Here is a 21,347-nt window from a genome sequence, read left to right on the forward strand (position 1 = left end):
GGGAGATTTGAATGCATAGTGAAAACACTGCTCCAACACACTGTCTTCTTGTGACTTTTAAGAAAAAAAAATTATAACTTAAATCTTTATGATGTATTGTTTTTTTCTGCAAGTATGTAATAAATGCCAAGAACACCATTTTAAAAGTGCTTGTAGGGTCAGTTCTAGAACTGATGATTTAGTGATAAATATGTATTTGCTCTCTGTCTTCCCACTGTGGAACATCAGCTCCATGCATAGCGATCTTCTTTCAGTGCCTGAACAGTGCTTGGCACATATAGGTGCTCAAAAGATATTTGTAATGTTTTGAAAATGTAAATGGATGAAGATTTAAAATACCAATACTTAGTAGTTAATTACTTTTACATGCATATTTTAAAACCATGACTTACGTTGATTAAATTAAAAAGCTTTTTACATCTCAGAGGAGATTCATGCTTCTTTGTTGATAATGTAGACAAAGACAAGTAGAAAGAAGAAAAGTCACTCTTTAGTCCCATTACTCATAGAGAACATTGTAGGATATTTCCATTGTGAAGGTTTCTCCATAGTTTGTCATACTTCACATGCTACTTGGAATTCTGCTCTTTCACCTATCATGGCGGGGTATCTGGTTTATTGCATGATTGCTATGTGCCAAGTTTCAGATTAAGCTTTTAAAATACTTATTTACTTATTATACCCATTTAAGTCATTATAATTGTATCAGAATTTTAAATGAAGAAACTCCAGCTACGGGTTTGCAGTATATCCGGCTCCAGGTCACACACACCTGCTCCAGGTCATACATTGCAGTATATCCTGCACACACTGGAACAAACATTCTTTGGTTACTACTTTTGGCGGGGGGTGTAAAGTAATATTTTGCTTAAGTGAATATATGGTTTAACCGTCTCTATTCACCAACATTTTAGCATTCTTCTCTCTGATACTATTACCAGACCAAGGTGGGTCCACTCCTTGGCGAGTTACAAAGACTACACCAGGTGGGGTTCCCTTGGAAAGTCATCTTTATTGGTAGAAATAAGGAGATCATGTGGAATAATTCCAAAACGGTAACTCCTGAACCTGAACCCCCGAGGTAAGCAGGCTTATTTTATTGGGGCTTGGAATGAATAGTCAGAGGGTGATTTTTTAACATTATATTGAAGCTAAAGTAACATGTCCAGAGCTTCCTGTCCTCAAATATTTATTTTCCTACCCAGCAATTTGTTAGTTTCTAAAAGATGAAATGGACAGTTTGGTTGAAGCTTCTCAGTTTCCCAAGTTGAGGAGAGCAGTCCTGAATTCAGGGGGTCATTCCTGAGTTCAGGGTTCAGTGGGTCTTGCTGGGGATAATACTGTATATAGTACTACAAACATCTTTGTGTAAAAATATTTTTCTGCATTTCATTTTTCATATGGTAGATTCTCAGATACATTTTTAATTTTCTTGAAAGATAGAACTTTCCAAAAGGTTTGTACCAGTTTTTATTCCCATCAGTCACTATAAATGTGTATTTTCAACACATATGAACAAAGTAATAAGTCCACCATGCTTCTTCAGAAAAAATCCACTTGAATGTATTTTCTTTTAGTTTTAAATAATTTGACTTTTTTTTTTTTAAAGATTATTTTTGTGAGAGTGAGTGAGCATGAGCGGGGGAGAGGCAGAGAACAAGGGGGACGGATCCCAAGCTGGCTCTGCACTGTCAGCAAAGAGCCTGGTGTGGGGCTCCACCCCACAAACCATGAGATCATGACCTGAGCTGAAACCAAGAGTCAGACACGTAAGGGCGCCCCTAAATAATTTGACTTTTGTGTCACAATATTTAATGGATAATTGGTACTGAAATATTTGGCTGTCTCAATATTGGCTTCTATATTATATAGAATTTTAGCATAACGCTCATACTGCCCTGCTCAAAACCCTAGCTTAATAAAGTCTGCAGTTTAAAAAGATGTGTTAAGCTCATAATTCCTTTTGTAAATTGTGAATTTTTTAGTTATACAACTTCCTCAACTTTAATATGTATTTAACACCATTTTTTCCTCAAAAATCATGGCATCTATATATCATTCTTAGACTTACGGTATTTTTCCCCCTTATCTCCCTCCCTCTCTTCCTCCCACCTTCCCTCTCTTCCTTCTTTGTTTCTTTTTGTAGCAGCAAGACAGATGGTGCACAGAGAGGAAAGCCTGTGTTATCACAACAACAGCAAAACCAAACAAACTTATCTGTAGCTTTATTTGATACTTTTTTTTGGTAATAAGACACATTTTAATGGAGAAGCAAATGACCAATATTTTATACACTGCATTTCTTCAGAAAGTCCCCAGCAAGAGATCACTTCTTATTTCTATAATAGTTCAACACTGGACGTACAGGAGATATTTGATACTTTCTAGTAAAACTGTTGAAGAAAATATCTCCTGGTGTTAATATTTGGAACCATGACAGATCATTGTAAAATATAATAGCTCTATATTGGAGACAGGACCACTAAAGGAAGTTAAGGAGACGATATGAAGGTGGAACACTGGCTTATTCATTTAGCCATGTTTAGTTGAAACAGTGCCTGTTTGTTTTTATCTGCACTATAGAGCTTTCCCAGATATCAACACAGCGACTTTAACCTGGCCAAAAAAGAAAAAAAAAAAAAATTCCATTGAACAGAATCTCTTGTAGGGAGGCTTTATCTGTCACTCCTGTGTATAATTTTGTGGTCTGATAATGCCTCTACTAGAATAGAAATAAAAAATATAGCATTGTAGTTTAATAATTTGAGACTAATAAGCCAGTGAGTTTGATATGTGTACTTTCCCAAATATGTTATATAGTGTTGTGATTTTGAAATACTTGATAAACTGGAAGACACTGATAATTGCCTAAGCATTTAAGGACTTGAGTGTGAATTGATTTGTTAAATTCAGTTGAGTACCCTATTTCTAACTACTTTAAACAAATGTGTTTTTACTTGCTGCCCTTTTTCATTTATGCAAGGCTGCATGCACATAGCCTGAAGACAGTCATACTTCATACTGCTATGAGTGGGAAATTTAAGGCTTTTACCATTCTGATTTGAATTACTTGTTACTTTAAAAAGAGTGATGTGATAAACATTTGAATTAAATGTAAAGTTTTCATTAAAACAGGTAACTTTTTTCCTACCTCTCTTCTTCCCAGATAGCAGTTAATTTTCGTGTAACTTTGAGTAGATACTGCTTTCTTTTGGTTTATTATAATCCAGTTTATTAAAAAATCATAACAGTATCTCTTCAGATACCAATTTCATGGGAAGTATCGAGGATTGCCATTTGAATTTGTTTTTATTTTTGTAAGTGGACTTTCAAATCACCTGTCCTAAAGGTGAACAATTCAAGAAATATACTTGTAGAATGATTTTTTTTAAGGAGAATTAATAATAAAAGCAAATCACTTTAAACATTTTGTGTACTTGAAAGACTCTGCAAGTATTAATCCTGTTTTTAGGAGTAGCTTCTTAGGCATGGAAAAGATCTTTTCTGTATTTAGATGAATTCACTATTTGTTAACTTTGTGTGGTAAATACTTGTATTTTACCTGCTGCATACCAGGCACTATTTAATTTCTTCACTCAGTAAAATAGCTTTACAACATAAAAAAATAATTTCAGGGGCGCCTGGGTGGCGCAGTTGGTTAAGCGTTCGGTTAAGCGTCCGACTTCAGCCAGGTCACGATCTCGCGGTCCGTGAGTTCGAGCCCCGCGTCAGGCTGTGGGCTGATGGCTCAGAGCCTGGAGTCTGTTTCCAATTCTGTGTCTCCCTTTCTGCCCCTCCCCCGTTCATGCTCTGTCTCTCTCTGTCCCGAAAATAAATAAACGTTGAAAAAAAAAATTAAAAAAAAATAATTTCACCTATCACATGGCCCCCTTTAATAACCTAGATATCACTTTCCCTACTACCTTCTTCTAGTTACTCGTTTGTCCTGCCACTCATTCATTCATTCATTCATTCATTCATTCACTCTTGAATTCTTTCGAGTACCCCTCAGGGGCCTTCCAGATGCCACACCCGGGGCTAGGCACCATTCAGGTGGGAAAAGCAATAATAGGTGAGTAGGACTCTGAAGGGCAAAGGCCAAGGAGCAGTGTGAGCCCAGAGGAAGGCTCCAGACTGATGTGAGAGACCAGGAAGGGCAATCTGGAACCAGCACTCTTTGGACTGAGGCCTGGAGGATAAGCATAGGAACTGGTGAGGAAAGAGGTGTGGAAGGAGGTCAGTGGCTCACGCAGTGGAACCCCGGATGCCAAAGCCCATGGCAAGAGAACATGATACTCCCTTCTCATTGTTTTTATTTTGACCTGGAAATTTGACAGGATAAAGTAATAATGGAAAAGGATGTTAAATGGAGACCTTTTATGTTTTCCCTGCCTTGTCTCAAGACAAACTTAATATTTTTATAGAAGTATATTGACATACGATATTATATTCTTTGCAGGTATGCAAACAGTGATTCAGCAATTCTGTACATTATGAAGTACTCATCACGATAAATGTAGTTACCGCCTATCACTAAAGTTATTAAAATCATTGGCTATATTTTTAATATTACAATATCACTGACTATATTTCATACACTGTACTTTTTATTCCTGCGGCTTATTTTATAACTGTTAGATTGTTCCTCTTAATCCCCTTTACTTATCCCCCCACTCGCCTTCCCTCTGGCAACCACCAGTTCTCTGTATTTGAGTCTATTTCTATTTTGTTTATTCATTTGTATTTTAGATTCCATATTTAAGTGAAAACATGGTATTTTTTCAGTCTGATGTCAGTGTAATGCTCTCTGGGTTCATTGTTGTTCTTATGGCTGACTAATACTCCACCGTGTATATATACCACATCTTCTTTATCTGCTTATCTGTCGATGGATGCTTAGGTTGCTTCCATATCTTGGCTATTGTAAATATTGCTACACTAAACATACAAGTGCATATACCTTTTTGAATTAGTGTTTTTGTTTCCTTTGAGTAAATACCAAGAAGTAGTAATACTGGGTTGTATGGTATTTCTATTTTTAATTTTTTGAGGAACCTCCATACTGTTTTCCACATTGGCTGCACCAGTTTGCATTCTCACCAACAGTGCATGAGGGTTTTCACTTCTCCACATTCTCACCAATGCTTGTTTTTTTGTTGTTGTTATTTTGTTTTTTGTTTTTGATACTAGCCATTCTGACTGATGTGCCGTGATATCTCATTATGGTTTTGATTTACATTTCCCTGATGATTAGTGGTGTTGAACATCTTTTCTTGGGTCTCTGTTGGCCATCTGTTTGTGTTCTTGGGAAAAATGTCTGTTCAGGTCTCCTGCCCATTTTTTATTTGTATTATTATTTTTCTGGTATCAAGTTGTAGGAGTTCTTTATATATTTTGGTTATTAACCTCTTATTGGATATAGCCTTTGCAAGTATCTTCTCCCATTCAGTAGGTTGCCTTTTCGTTTTGTTGATGGTTTTCTTTGCTGTGCAAAAGCTTTTTATTTTGGTGTAGTCTCAGTTGTTTGTTTTTGCTTTTGTTTCCTTTGCCTGAGGAGACAAAGCCAGAAAAATATTGCTGTAGCCAAGAGATTACTGCCTATATTTTCTTCTAGGAGTTTTATGGCCTCAGGTCTTACATTTAGCTTCTTAGTCTATTTTGAGTTTCTTTTTGTGTATGGTGTAAGAAAGTGGTCCAGTTTCATTCTTTTGCATGTAGCAAGACAAACTTTATTTGTAAATATCAGCTTATTAAATAGTCTGTCACATTAATTCTAATTCAAGAAATCATTTGGAAGTTAAAAGATGGGGACTCAGGGCCAAACTAGTTTCTCTGGCTTTTATTTGACTTTTGTTTCCCTTTCGCAGGCTTTCCTCCTCTCCGTCCTCACAGGCCTTTCTGGCTAGGTGCCAGGCCACCATTTGGGGCTCTGTGAGAGGTGGCACTCAGTTTTTGGCTTTCTGGCCTCCGACCCAGCCAGACCCTCCATGTCCTCTGCCCTGCTCACCATTTCTCTTTTGTAGTTGTTCCCCAAAGCTCCCTCCATCCCAAGTTCTGAGGTGTACCCCTGAATCCGTGGGATACCAGAGACAAGCCTAAGAAGTGAAATTTGTTTTTGCCATATACTTATAGAAGCTGTTTGCATTTTAAAAGACCACAGTGGCTCTGAGGAGCATCTCGCCATATGCAAAAGGTGCATTCTTAATGTCCATATGTCTAAGAATGGGAGAAGATACTTGCAAATGATGCATTGGATAAAGGGTTAGTGTCCAAAATCTATAAAGAACTTACCAAACTCAACACCAAAAAACAAATCATCCAGTGAAGAAATGGGCAGAAGACATGAGTAGACACTTCTCCAAAGAAGACATCCAGATGGCTAACAGACACATGAAAAGATGCTCAACAACACTCATCATCAGGGAAATACAAATCAAAACCACAATGAGATACCACCTCACACTGGTCAGAATGGCTAACATTAACAACTCAGGCAACCACATGTGTTGGTAAGGATGCAGAGAAAGGGGAACCCTTTTGCACTGCTGGTGGGAATTCAAGCTCGTGCAGCCACCTTGGAAAATAGTATGGAGGTTGTCAAAAAATTAAAAATAGAATACCTTACAGCCCAGCAATTGCATTACTAGGAATTTATCCAAAGGATACAAAAAAGCTAATTTGAAGGGGCATGTGGAACCCGGTGTTAATAGCACCATTGACAACAGCCAAATTATGGAAAGAGCCTAAATGTCCATCAACTGATGAGTGAATTAAGAAGATATGGTGTGTGTGTGTGTGTGTGTGTGTGTGTATAGAATGGAATACGACTCAGTGATGAAGTTTGAAATCTTGCCATTTGCAACAGTGTGGATGGAATTGGATGGTATTATGCTAAGCAAAATAAGTCAGTCAAAGAAAGACAGATATCATATGATTTCACTCATGGGATTTGAGAAACTCAACAGATGAACATAGGGGAAAGGAAGAAAAAATAAGATACAGAGAAGGAGGCAAATCATAAGACTTTTTTTTTAATGTTTATTTTTGAGAGAGAGAGAGAGAGACAGAGTGTGAACAGGGGAGGGGCAGAGAAAGGGGGACACACAGAATCTGAAGCAGGCTCCAGGCTCTGAACTGTCAGCACAGAGCCTGACGCGGGGCTCGAACTCATGAACTGTGAGATCATGACCTGAGTTGAAGTCAGACACTCAACCAACTGAGCCACCCAGGCGCCCCATCCGTAAGAGACTCTTAAATGCAGAGAACAAACTGAGGGTTGCTGGAGGGGCGTGTGTGGGGAGGGGGGTGGGTTAAATGGGCCATGGGCATTAAGGAGGGCGCTTTTGGGGATGAGTGCTGGGTTTCATATGTAAGACATGAATCACTGGGTTCTACTCCTGAAGCCAAGACTACACTGTATGTTAACTAACTTGAAAATTTTTTTAAAAAATGTACATATGTCTAGAAATGCACCTATCAGAACAGTTGTCCATAGGACCTAAGGATCTAGGGTCTAGTTACTTTTTTCAGAGTGCCGGGTAGAGTGGCTTGTTAATTATCTGCTAGTAGATAATTACTATGCTAAGGTGTAGGAATAGACCAAGGCCCCTGCTTGTTTTGCCCCTAAGTGGAGTTGGTGACCCAGAGTCTCAGCCTACCATCAGCAAGTCCTCTCGTGCCTGCCACAAACTGATGGCTGCACTGCTTACAGCAGAGTCTTTCATGGCTCTTTAGTGCCAACTGGTGAGTTACAAAGGTTTCCCAGTAAGAGGAAGGCTGCTTCACAGGCAGTTAATGTAACAAAAGTAAATGGTAAGACAACTGCAGCGGCTGTGAGTGCAGACATTGCAGCACACACAGGAGTGGTCGCTCCCTGGGGACTGGCATCCCCTGGCCTGCAGATGTCTGTGATCGGAAGTGGAGTGTCACTGGGGCCAGCTGGTGGTGTGCTTAAGGCTCCCATATCCCCAAGAAGGGTAGGTATATCATAAACACAAGTCTGAACAGAAGGCTGCACCTGTTCCCAACACTCGTCTGTCACAAGCCATGTGACTGTGATCAGCATTGTGACAGACATGCTGTCATGTCCTTTAGATGAAAAGTTTCCCAAGGACCATGCTTTGAACTGTGTCTGAAAAGTAAGAATACAGCCTTCCCGTGAAATTCCCCCACTGCTCCTTTCTGATAAAAGAAGCAAGCACTTTTATTGTTAGTGAAAGCAGTTTTTATGGGCTGAGGTTGAGGACAGTCTTCTATCTGGTAATTTTTTGGAACCTGTGGAGGAAGGTCCATTAGATGAAATGTCGTGAAGAGTGGATTTGGTAGGAGCTGGTTGGTTTGTGAAACAGCTCTATGCTGGGATCCTGTTTATATGCCACATTCTCTGCTGCGTGGTCAGGACAGCAGCACGTGGCCGAGATGGTATTCCCACTCTCATGGTTTACGTTTATGCAAACAAATAACGGGGCAGATGTCAAATATCAAATATTTATCTGCAGAGAATTAAAATACAGAGCTGTGGAAGAGAGTGGAGGTTTATTAATACGTCCTTTTTCAAAAGAACACTGGAGAAGAAGAAATCAAAGGTGTCAAGTAAGGGTACGTGGGTGGCTTAGTTGCTTAAGCGTCCCACTTTGGCTCAGGACATGATCTTGCGGTTTGTGAGTTTGAGCCCCACACTGCGCTGTTGGCTGTCAGCATCAGCCCTTCCCCTGCTTGTGTGTGCGCGTGCACTCTCTTGCTCGCTCTCTTTCTCTCTCTCTTTCTCTCAAAAATAAACAAACTTAAAAAGATGGCAAGTAGCTTTTTTTAGACTTCATAAAATATGGTGTTGGAGAGAGCCTCATTCATCCACGAAAAATAGGATGACAGAGAATGACTGTGTAAAGGTAGCAACCAGCTGCCCACTTTCCAGCACATTTATTGTTACTGGAATGTCTCCAGCAGCCAAAGTGGACTTATTAGTTTCCTTGAAGAGCATGCATGTTCTTGTTCATCTTTGTTTCTTCACCGTATAGCACAGTGCCTGTTGTATACTTGGTATGCAGTGAATATATTTTCAGTGGGTGAATGAAACAAAAGTAGGTTTATTAGAATTTTTCTTCCAGCACCATGTATAGAAGACCTCACTTTTCATTTATTTTCTTTTAAACTGCAGAACATTATCGGTTAAGAGTTGGGTACGTGATTTTAAAATTAAATACCCTGCTTTTTAAAAACCTACCTTTGTTTTTTTAAGTAAAATTTATAGTTTTCTCATAAATCTATTATGAAGAATGGAAGGAGCAATGTAGAAAAGCCATCTATTTCTTTGACTTTGATGGTGAATTGTATTGTTTGTGATTGGGCCCACTTTCCTAATTACTCTCATAAGTATGTGGCTTGAATAGGGTTGACAGTTTAACCAGTGAACAGGCTCTAAATCAACTCTATGCTACGGGAAGCTGCTTTGAAAATGGAAATTGGGCAGCTGGGTGGCTCAGCCAGTTGAGCGTCCAAGTCTTGATTTTGGCTTGGTCATGGTCTTGTGGTTTGTGGGATCAAGCCCCAGGTTGGGCTTCATGCTGTCAGTGCTTGGGATTCTCTCTCCCTCTTTCTTTGTCCCCACTTTCTAAATAAGCATTAAAAAAAATAAAATTGGAAATTTATTCCGGAGACTTAGAAGCTGTGGAGCAGCAGGGTGCATGGACCTGGAGGATGAAACTTAGTGAATGGGATAGACCCATTGCTATTCCTGTGGAAGTGACTTAACTTTCAAAAAAATGACAGATAATGAATTTTATATTATAACCTGATTTGTAACAAGCTTCGAAGTTTTTTTTCCCAATGTTTATTTTTGAGATAGAGTATGAGCAGGGGAGGGGCAGAGAGAGAGGGAGACACAGAATCTGAAGCAGGCTCTAGGCTCTGAGCTGTCAGCAGAGAGCCCGACGCGGGGCTCAAACCCACGAACCATGAGATCATGACCGGAGCCAAAGTCGGACACTCAACTGACTGAGCCACCCGGATGCCCTTGTAACAAGCTTCAGAAGGGAACTTTGTACCAATGATCTCCATTCGTTTATGAGACCTCTATGGATGCTTTGTGTTATACATGAAGGAAACCTTTGTAGGACTTCCTTAACTAAGATGCTTTGAGAATAAATTAGATTTTTTCCTTTTTGAAGAATGTTAACTATTACAAGTCATGTCAAGAGAAACATTTTAAGTGAACTTTTTCACGTTTCATTTTCCTCGACTGCCATCTGAGAGAAGAGGGTACTTTTCTTCTTAGACTTGTGGGTCTGAGCTTTTTCCTCATCACTATGGAGGCCCCTTTTCTTTTTCTGCACAGGAAGGCGGCTCTCATTCACGCATGTTTATTGAACAAATGCAAGAGCAAGAAGGGGCTGGAAACGTTGCTGTTCTTTGTCGCTGTCACAGTAGGAGTAGAGATGAATCTTTCGGTCTCTTTCGTTGGCGAGTGATAAAAACCGGCATGTTCTCTGGCCCTGGCAGTCTAGATGTTCCTTTCTGTGTTGTTGCTGCAACATCTTCAGATCAAGATTGAGCTTTTCAGCTAGCTCACCATAAAGGTGTTTCCCATTTCTGAGTGGTGTAGAAAAGTAAGGCCAGTCTATTTGGAAAACTCTTCATTGCAGAAGAGTCAGACTAATCTCATCTATTGATTGTTAACACGGTGTACTCAAAGAGGGCTTGGAATATAGGACAGTGAAATTGACATAATAGCCCAGGAAGTACAAGTGCAAGTTATGAGGTCTACAGTCAGGTGGCCTGTGTCCTGTGAAATTTAGACTGTTCAAGGCTTTGTCTATTTAGTACTGGCTTCGGCAGATTTTAGTTTTTACCACAGCTTTCCTCAAAAGGCCTTGGAATAAAGAGTTTAGTTTTTTTCTTGTCAGGGTGGGAATAGTCATCTTGATAGAGGGAAGATTTCATTTTAAAAATAAAAAAAATAAGATAATTAGTTCAAAAAGCAAGAAATCCTGTGATTTTATTTGATGGCCTACTGCCTTTAATATAGAAGGAAATCTCCAAATCCTATGCATTCATTTTTGGAAAACAGAGACTGTTTGAGGGAGCAACCTCTCCCTTCATTTGCGACTGTTTGTCTGCTAGCCCTGTGCTAACAGTACCCTGGGCCACAGTGAGGCACCTCCAGACCTCAGCTTGCCGCTCAGTGAATACCTCACTCCCACGGAAGCAGGCTTTGTCTATTGCTCTTGAATTGCTCCATTATTCTGTTTGGTTAGCTGGATGGTATATTCTGTTGAGAAATTGTATCAAAGCAACAACTGAATCACGGAGTACTTAGAGCAAGTAAATTGACTTAAATGATGCATTTTTCTCTGTAAAAGGTGTCTGAATGTAGGGAGAGTGTCCACAATGACGTTATTGAAACAGATGATTAGTGCAGTTGTTGTCGTGTTTATCCTCCCACACACATACACTTAATCATTGGATAAGATCACCGTGAATCCTATTGCCCACCCCCCCCCCCACCGGCAAGTATTTTCTTTGTTTTATTGTCTATACATATTGGAACACTGTGTACATGGAACCTTTGTACATTACATTCTGTTACAGGCATTTTTCTAGGTTGTAAGATTCTATGTGGTTATTTCATGAGGCATTGATTGTATTACAGACATGCTGTACATTTTCTAACAATTTTTTTGATTGTCATAAAATATACATGACATTTACCATCTGAACCACTTTTAAGTGTGCCCTTTAGTTAAACACATTAGCATTATGGTTTGACCCATCTCCAGAAGTCTTTATCTCGCAAAACTGAAACTTTGCAGCCATGAAACAACTCAACATTCTTCCCTGCCCCCAGCCCCTGGCAACCACCACTCTGCTTCCTATCTCTCTGAATCTGATGATTGCAGGTACCTTCTGTAAGTGGAATCACACAGTACTCTTTTTGTGACTGCCTTATTTCACGTAGCATAACATGCTCAAGACTCGTCTATGTTCCAGCACGAGTCAGAGTTTCTTTCCTTTTTAAGGCTGAATAAATATTCCATTGTATGTATATACAACATTCTTATACATTCGTCTGCCTTTGTGATTTCCACATTTTGGTTAACTGTGAATAATGCTGCTAGAACAGGGCATACAGATATCTGTTTGAGTTCCTGATTTCAGTTCTTTTGGGCATATACGCAGAGTTGGAATTGCTGGGCTATACAATAATTTCATTTCTAATGTTTTAAGGAACTGCCTGTTTTCCATCATGGCTGCATGATTTTACACCCCCACCAACCGTGTACAAGGGTTACTGTTTTTCCACATCCTCATTAACACTTGCATTTTCTTTCTTTCATTATAGCCATCATAATGGGTGTAAGGTGGTATTTCATTATGGTTTTGATGTGCATGTCCTTAATGATCAGTGACGAGCATCTTTTGTGTACTTATTGGCTGTTGATATATATTCTCTGGAGAAATGTCTTTTCAAGTCGTTGCCCACTTTTTTTTTAAGTTTATCTTGAAGGAGAAAGAATCTCAAGCAGGCTCTACACTGTGAGCGCAAACTCACAAACCGTGAGATCATGATCTGAGCCGAAGTCAAGAGTCAGATGCTTAACCAACTGAGCCACCCAGACACCCGTTTTGCCCATTTCTTGATTGGTTTGGTGGTGGTGGTGGTTGTCGAGTTGTAGGAGTTACTTGTATAGTCTGGATGTTAACCCCTTACCAGATAATTTGAAAATATTTTCTCCTGGTCTGTGGGCTGCTGTTGCCTTTTCACTGTTGATTATGTCCTTTGTACAATTTTTATTTAGATATAGTCCAATTTATTTTTCACTTTTGTTACCTATGCTTTTCAAGAAATCATTTCCAAATCCATGTCATGAAGCTTTTCCCTTATGTAGACAGCTTTTTAAACTTAGGTTTTTCCTATCGTGGATGATGTTGCAATGAATGGCTTCATGCACTTAGCTTTTTCTTTTGTTGACACTATTTACTTTCAGAAAGAAAGATGAAGTACTGAGCCAGTTTTGTCCCACTCTAGTGCCCATGGAAACACCACCACACAGAGCAGAGGATATCACCTGTTACCAAAGGTTTTGTTTTTGTTTCTGAAGGCAAGGAGGCATCTACAAAAGCAGTCAATACCTTGATTGCTCCTATCGTCCTCTGGAACTGTGATTTTTAAAACATGGGTCACATGAGCAACCTGGGTCACAGAAAAGGCACAGCACCCTTAAGAGCAGTGGGGAGTGAATTTATGTGATTCTTTCTTTGACCCTCAAATCTGGGATCTCAGGGCTGCAGTGAAAGGTGAGGATGGTTGCCATGGCTGATTACCTTCCGGTGGCCCTGGGTAGTTTCCAATCTCCCTGCACATTTGAAGGGAGAAAAGTCCTTTTGGAGAATTCTTCTAAGAACTCAACATTGTGTAAATATAGAACATTTTCAAAAATCAAAAGTTTAAAAACTTCAAGCCATTTGCCATTGTGTTAGGAGGTAAAATCTTTGAGAAAAGCATGTTCAGTTAGGGACTGACATATAGTAATTATGCCCATTTATTTAATGGAAAAAACATTCCTTTGAGAATCAGATGCATACATTTTCTTCCTCTGTATTTTAGGAGATAACATTTTCATCAGTCTAGGTTTTAATATCCTAGAGAAACATTTCTTCAAACTTTGGCAGTGTTGATGAATTGAGGAAAAGACGATCAATTGCTCCTTTGTATTTGTAATAGGTTTTCTGCCTTTTTATACAGAGAAAAATCTGGAGCTCAAAAGGCAAACGGTGGTAATGACCGTAAGAAGCCTTCTCATCGAAGAGGATTCCAAAAGGCCTCTTTGCAGAGGATTTTTATTTGTGTTTGCTTTTTAATTTTTTATTTTGAAAATAACCTACATCTTCTTAAGTACATAAAATAGTTTAATCAATCCCCATGTTGTGGTCAGCTAACCTCAGTAATTAAGTGATGGCCAATCTTGTTTTATCTATACTTATCACTTTTAATCCTCTTACCTCAATTATATATATATATATATATGTGTGTATATATATATGTGTGTGTGTGTGTATATATATATATATATATATATATATATATATATTTAATGTTTATTTTTGACAGAGAAACTATGCAAGCGGGGGAGGGGCAGAAGGAGAGGGAGACACAGAATCCAAAGCAGGCTCCAGGCTCTGAGCTGTCAGCACAGAGCCCAATGCGGGGCTTGAACTCACAACCGTGAGCTCATGACTTAAGCCAAAGTCGGACACTCAACTGACTGAGCCACCCAGGTGCCCCTCAATATATTTTTGAAACAAATCCCAGTCATCATTTATCTGTAAATACTTTTCTTTTTCTTTTTTTAAATGTTTTATTTATTTTTGAGACAGAGAGAGACAGAGCATGAGCAGGGGAGAGGCAGAGACAGAGAGGGAGACACAGAATCCAAGGCAGGCTCCAGGCTCTGAGCTGTCAGTACAGAGCCCGACGTGGGGCTCAAACTCACAAACTGCAAGATCATGACCTGAGCCGAAGTCGGACGCCCAACCGACTGAGCCACCCAGGTGCCCCTGTAAATACTTTTCTAATACGCCTCTAAAAAATAGTTTTTAAAATGTAGCCATACCTAAAAAAAATGAGGATTCACTGATATCATCAAATGCCTGCAGTAATCATTTATCAGATTTTTCTTTTTAATTTTTTCTTTCTCATAAGGAAAAGTTTACATATAGTGAGGAATGTATACATGTGTAAACATCACAGTGTTCCTACTTAAACCCAGATAAAGTTATAGGATATTTCCAGCATTCCAGCATCTTCCCTTGAGCTCCTTCTTAGTCGATAATCTCCCCAAAGATACCACTGTTCTGCTGTTCTGACCTCTGTTGTCAGAGGTCAGAAGGTGTTTTGTTTTTTTCCTCCTATAAAGTAGGCTACATGCCTCAGGTGGAGCTCAGTGCAGAGCCCAACGCAGGGCTGAACTCATGACCCTGAGATCAAGACCGGAGCTGAGATCAAGAGTCAGACACTTAACCGACTGAGCCACCCAGGTACCCCAAACAGTGGTTTTCAACTTCCTATCAGTGGAATCATATACTCTTGTGCCTGGATTTTTTTACTCAAGATTATGTATGAAATTTATTCATGTTATTATACTTAGCAGTAGTTTGTTTTCATAGCTGTGAACTATTCCATTTCATTGAACGCATCAAATAATTTCAGTATATTCATTCTGTTTCTAGTTTGAGGCTATTATGAATAGTACTATTAACATGACATACATGTCTTTTGAGGGCATAATAATTCTGTGTATACATATGCATACTGAGGAATGAAGTTACAGGATCATGGGACAGGCATATGTTTACTTTTAGTAGGTATTACTAAGCAGTGTATGAGAATTCCCCTTGCTCCACATTCTCATTAACACTTGGTGATGTTAGTCCTCATGAGTATGGCCAATCTGATGAGAGTGTGGTGGTATTTCATTGCAATTTTGATTGATATTTTCCATTGTTTTTCAGCACTGCTTAATATGCTTATTGACTTTCAGATATCCGCAAAAGTGAAGTGCCTATTCAAGACTTTTGCCTGTTTTTTACTGGGTTGTCATTTTTTACTGATTCTGGGAAATTCATATATTCTGAGGATCAGCTTTTTTGAATAAGTGGATCGCAACTATCTGTGATTGTCTTTTCCAGTCTCTTATGAGTGAATAGAAGTTCTTGATTAAGTTTTGATGTCAGGTGTCCAGCTTTGTTGTTGTTCTTCAAATTTGATTTGGCCATTGTAAGTATTTGTCCTTTCCATGTAGATTTTTTTTTAAAGATTTTATTTTTAAGTAATCTCTATATCCAATGTGGGGCTCAAACCTACAACCCAGAGATCAAGAGTTGCAGGCTCCACCAATTGAGCCAGCCAGGTCCCCCTCCATGTAGATTTTAGAATCAACTTTTCAATACCACCTCCCTCCATACACACCCCAGGGATTTTGCTCTGGACTGCATTGAAGCTGTAAATCAGTTTAGAGAAATTAACATTGTAACAATATTGAATTCTAATTCATAAAAATTATATATCTCTATATTAGTGGTTCACAACCAAGGTCAATTTGCTCCCAGAGGACATTTGGTGATATTAGGAGACATTTTTGTTGTCACATCTGTGGTTGGGAGGGTGGCTGTGTGCTACTGGCATCTTGTAGATAGGGGATAAGGATGCCGCTCAACATGCTACAGCTCATAGGACAGCCCCCAAAACGAAAAGTTATCTGACTCAAATGTTAAGAAATCCTGATTTAGGTCTTTAGTGGTTTTTTAAGTAATGTTTTGAGTTTTCAGTGTGGCAGTATTGCATGTCTTTGTTAGAGTTATCCTTACAGATAATTAGCAATTTTGTGCTATTGTGATTTTTGTTTCATATTCTCATTGTTATGGGTATGTATGAGTGTATATATATATACACACATACATACATACACACATGTCTCTTATATGTGTTTTATGTGTCTGTTGTATTTTAAACCTTTTATTTTAGAGATTCCCTTTCAGTTTCTTTCCCTCTACTCATATATTTTTTTCTTGTCATTGAGGAAACTAGGATCTTTGTCCTATAGAGTTTCCTGCAGCTTGGATATTGCTGATTGTATCAGCATGGTGGTGTTTAATATGTTCCCCTGTCTCTCATACCCATTATTTCATGAGGAGATCCACAGTGAGATACTGATTCTATCATTTGCTTTTCATTTATTATCCCAGGAAATTTTTGTGGAGGAACTGCCCTCCTACCCAACTAATTCGTTACTCTGAGTCCATAGAGAAAAGATGGGATAAATGCTTACTCTCTTTTTAATGAGTTCAAAATAATGCGTTGGTTCCTTAAGATCCTCCATAGGCAACGAGAGCAGTGTTGGTGGTGGTGGTAGTCTTGTTGTTAATTAAAATATCATTTTGGATTTATGGTTTAACTTTATATGATGTTTCAAACTATTGCTGTTTTTACTCTCATTAGGGATTATTGTTCCATGTTTGCATAGTGGGAACCTCTTCAAAACCCTAATATAGCTTTTAAACTTCCTAGCTTTCTGCTCTAATAAGATAACTCCAGGCTGTTCTTGAACATTTTTTACCCCTGACCCAGAATCAACCATTTCTTCAAAGACCCACAATCTGTTTTACTTAATGTATTTAGAGAGGGTGCTAGACCCGCTCAGGGCTGCTGGTGGTGCTACTTCTAGGCTTTTTCAGTAGACAGAAATATTTATTTTTTAAAAGATAAAACCAAGACTTTATATCCTAAGCTATAGGATTTTTAATTAACTACATTCTTTTTTCTATGCACAAAGTCCTGAGTCCCAACAAACAGCAACATACCTACCCATCGCTTTGTCACAAACTACATCCCCAGCAGCCTTAGAATGGCAATACCAACTTGACTGGAGAGAATGTGATTACTGAAAAAAATATTTTTGCCATCTTTTGGGGTCTATTTTTAAGAATATTTCATAATGAAAATGCACTGTCAGGTTATTTTGTTCTAAAGTCCCTTGGAATAGTTCTGTGTGGTTATTTTACCAACTGGATTCGCCTTTAAGTACATTAATTTTGCTGTTTAGCGATATTTACATGATCCCAAAGTCTAATCTACAAAACAAAGCGTCTACAAAGAAGCTTTGTTTCTATCCTTGTTTCTTCTTCCCTATTTCCTTCTCTTACCTTGTATGTATCTATTTTTTTTAATTGTAAGTTATTCCATCTGTTTTTTTTCAATATTAGCAAATGTATATATATATCCTTACATAATCCCTTCTTTAAATAAGGGAGGTTTTCACCATGTGGTTGGCTTCACTTGTCCCCACCTCTGTTGTTTTATCTACTTTCTAGTATTTAAGAAGGTTTGTATTTTGGTTCTAATGCTTACCTTTATACTTGGTCTTTACATGATATCCTTACTCCCCTTGTGTTTGGATCATTGTTTATTGGTTCCCAATATGAGCATATTGAGGTGAGCTATGAGCCTCTTTCTTCTTCCTTAGATTCAGTTTTAAAGTAATGATACTTCTACCCTTTGGGAACATTTCCAAATCCCCCAAATGAGTAAGTTTTATGTAGAAACACATCTGTTGGCCAAAATTGATCAAGATAAGGTAAATTAACATAGGGTTAAAAAGTCAAGTGACCCTTGTTAAATTCATTTTTTTTAAGTTTTCTTTTAATGTTTATTTTTGAGCGAGAGTGGGGCAGGGGCAGAGAGACAGAGAAGGAGAGAAACAGACCATCTGAAGCAAGCTCCCCTCTGACAGCAGAGAGCCTAATGTGGGGCTCGAACTCACAAACCATGAAATCATGACCTGAGCCAAAGTTGACGCTTAAGCGACTGAGTCACCCAGGCACCCCAAACCTTGTTAAATTCTTAAAACAACAGGTCTTGTGTAGCATATGAGAGGTTGCACGTTTATCGATCGATTCATTGTACTGGGTACACCGTCTAACATGCCAGATGCTGTGGGGTTGGCAGAGACTGTACTTCAAAGAGAGAAGAGCATTTCCATTGGGCTGGTTTTTCACCTAAGCCAGTATGGGAAGTACTGAGGGCCAGTCTAGAGTACCATGAATAATTAATAGCCTTGGCTCTCAGAAACCTGATTTTGGTCAAGAACAAGAAGCATATCCCTAGCTTCAGCTTCTTTCGTTTTTCACATGGCAAAGTGGTTAACATGTAAGCAAGGAAAGGGGAAAGCCACGCTAATCCGCACTTGATTGAAATGAGTTTGTTCCTGAAAAGCAGGGTTCTACATCTTTCATTCCTTCACTGGTTCATATTTGTTGAATGCTTGTTGTGTGTAAGACAGGATGATAAGGGGTATGGGCAGAAAATAACATTCTAGAGGGGATACTCATATGCAAACCACATTTGGGTAGGAGCCTATACTGGTATGTCCGTGCAGAGCTGTGGATGGGAAAATCTCCATCTGTGCTGCCACATCGCGCAGGAACGGAGGGACAGCAGACTTCATCGTGTGCTGTACACGTGCCGCTAGAGCTTGGTTTATGGGTATGAATGCTAGTGGGGGTTCTTCACTAGTGCACTGATCTTCCTACTTCTCTTCTTGTTGGCTTAGTATCCTATTAGATGGGGGTAAACAAGTTATTTATTGTAGAATTTGAGTAAGTACTAAGTAGATAGGAAAAAATGTAGCAGAAGGTTGATATTCCAAATAAATCCGGTTCATTATCGCCCCACCTCTTTCCCCTCCCTTCAGGACTTCCCCACCCTCCACCCTTACTTACTTTCTCTCTCTTCCCCTGACCCTAGAGGAAAATGGATGTGCATACTGTTTGACTCAGTAATGCTATCTCTAGCAGTTTATCCCAAGAATATATTGGACTTGCCTGAAAAGATACAGGTACAAAGATGTCCATCGGATATATTCATTGGATATATCTGTGTGTGTGTATACATACATACATATATACATACACACACACAAATGTGCATGTCCACCCCTCCCCAGACACACTTTGCACACAAAGTAAACTTCCTATAGGGGATTGACTAAATGTATTGTTCTTTCCTTTTTTTAGAATGACCATATGCTATCTACATAATTTAAAAAATCAATAAAATTATTTTTTTTTAATTTTTTTTTAACGTTTATTTATTTTTGAGACAGAGACAGAGCATTTACAGGGGAGGGGCAGAGAGAGAGGGAGACACAGAATCCGAAACAGGCTCCAGGCTCTGAGCTGTCAGCACAGAGCCCCACGCGGGGCTCGAACTCACGGACTGCGAGATCATGACCTGAGCCGAAGTCGGCGGCTCAACCGACCGAGCCACCCAGGCGCCCCAATAAAATTATTTTTAAGAAGGCAGTTACTACTTGTTTTCTCTTTTAGTGCAACTTAAGGAAATTTAGATTTTGTAACAGTTACGAATTTTGAAAGTTTATATTCCTATATTTTTTGAATTGGTATTCGTTTGATTTGGTTTCTGTTTGGTTTATGTACGTAATTGGATAATGACTATATTACAGTGGGGGAGTGTCTGACTCTCGGGAGGCATTCTTCAAGTTTTTTTTTGTTTTTTGTTTTTTTTTTTAGCTGGAATGAGGGAGTTTTCAAGGTTGGCTCAGTGGTAAAACCCTTTGATCTACTTTAAAAATTATGGTTACTTTATGTGTGTAAAGTTTTCAACATGTTTTGCATTTTTAAGATGAATATTGATCATCTTCCTTTGGCCATGTGTTTGTAGATGTCATGTTTGTTACTAAAGCAGCCTCTTATAATTTGACTTATGTGTCTTGCTTTGAAAAATCAAGGGCAGATTCTATTCTGTCAGGTAGACTGAACTTTCTTGCCTCGAACTTTTTTCTTAGGGTAATTTAATCAGCTTTGAGACCTTACAGTGTCTCCAATTATTAGAAATATATAGTGATCCTAATATATTAAATGTTTATGAAAGTATACATTAAACATAATTTTGTTTCCTTAACAGAAATCATAGCCCATTGATGAGTTTTGGAGCCAGCTTCGTCAGTTTTTTGGTAAGTTGGTAGGGGGAGAGTTGTTGGTGTGAAGGAAACAAGTATATAAAGTATGTCTTAGAGTGAGAGTGACTAGCTGTGTAGATAGAGATCTTTTAGCATTTAAAAGTGGAATCAAGTTTTGCCTATTAACCAAAACCTGTAAGATATACTCTTCCTTAATTTTAAAAAATAAAATGCTTATACCTTCCAGAGTATTCTGTTTTTCTCAATCAAAAAAAAATTCTTTTTATATATAATTGGAAAGACCTTTCCAAAAAAAACAAATTGCAGTAGAGATTTAAAAAAAAATCAGGCTTTGGATACTAAAGGTGTGCTTGAAAATCATTGACTAAATGTGGACTGGAAGGCAAGTTAAATTAGCATAGCTGAAATTTGTTAGTTATTATTACATTTTTAAATATTAGTATTTAGGAATTGAATAGGTTGCAGTTGGGTTTTTAAAGAAAATTCAGCCATGTAGAAAATTGGATGCTTTTTTCCAGAAATACGTATAACATCCCACAAACCACTTTGCAACACAAAATTAAAAATAGCTATCTTAGAATGGTATAATAGCAAGTGTGTGTGTGTGTGTGTGTGTGTAATCAATATCATGTGTAGAGATCAAGTAAAGTAAAATAGAGAAAGCATTTAGATTTCAAATCTAGAAAGATATCTGCAAATTTATGTGTCCTACACAGGCTGTCAGTGCCCAACTGCAGATGCCAGACCAGCTTCTGGTGACATAGGTTTTCATTCAAGCTATTTATTTCCTCTTACTGCTGGGGAATATGACAAAGGTTTTTAAGGCTTACTGTTTTTAGGAAAACATAGCCTCCA

The 21,347-nt window shown here is 38.5% G+C and overlaps 1 protein-coding gene across 1 annotated transcript in view; it reads left to right on the top strand.

Moving 5' to 3' along the window:
* The window catches only part of TTC39C (tetratricopeptide repeat domain 39C), a 106,888-nt gene that overhangs the window by 25,584 nt on the left and 59,957 nt on the right, over positions 1–21,347 (top strand). Inside the window, exon 2 of the mRNA XM_027068659.2 lies at positions 20,477–20,525. Coding sequence (XP_026924460.1) covers positions 20,477–20,525 — 49 coding nt within the window. The remainder of the gene's footprint in view (positions 1–20,476; positions 20,526–21,347) is intronic.

This window comes from Acinonyx jubatus, chromosome D3, assembly GCF_027475565.1.
Source record: "Acinonyx jubatus isolate Ajub_Pintada_27869175 chromosome D3, VMU_Ajub_asm_v1.0, whole genome shotgun sequence".
NCBI lineage: Eukaryota > Metazoa > Chordata > Mammalia > Carnivora > Felidae > Acinonyx > Acinonyx jubatus.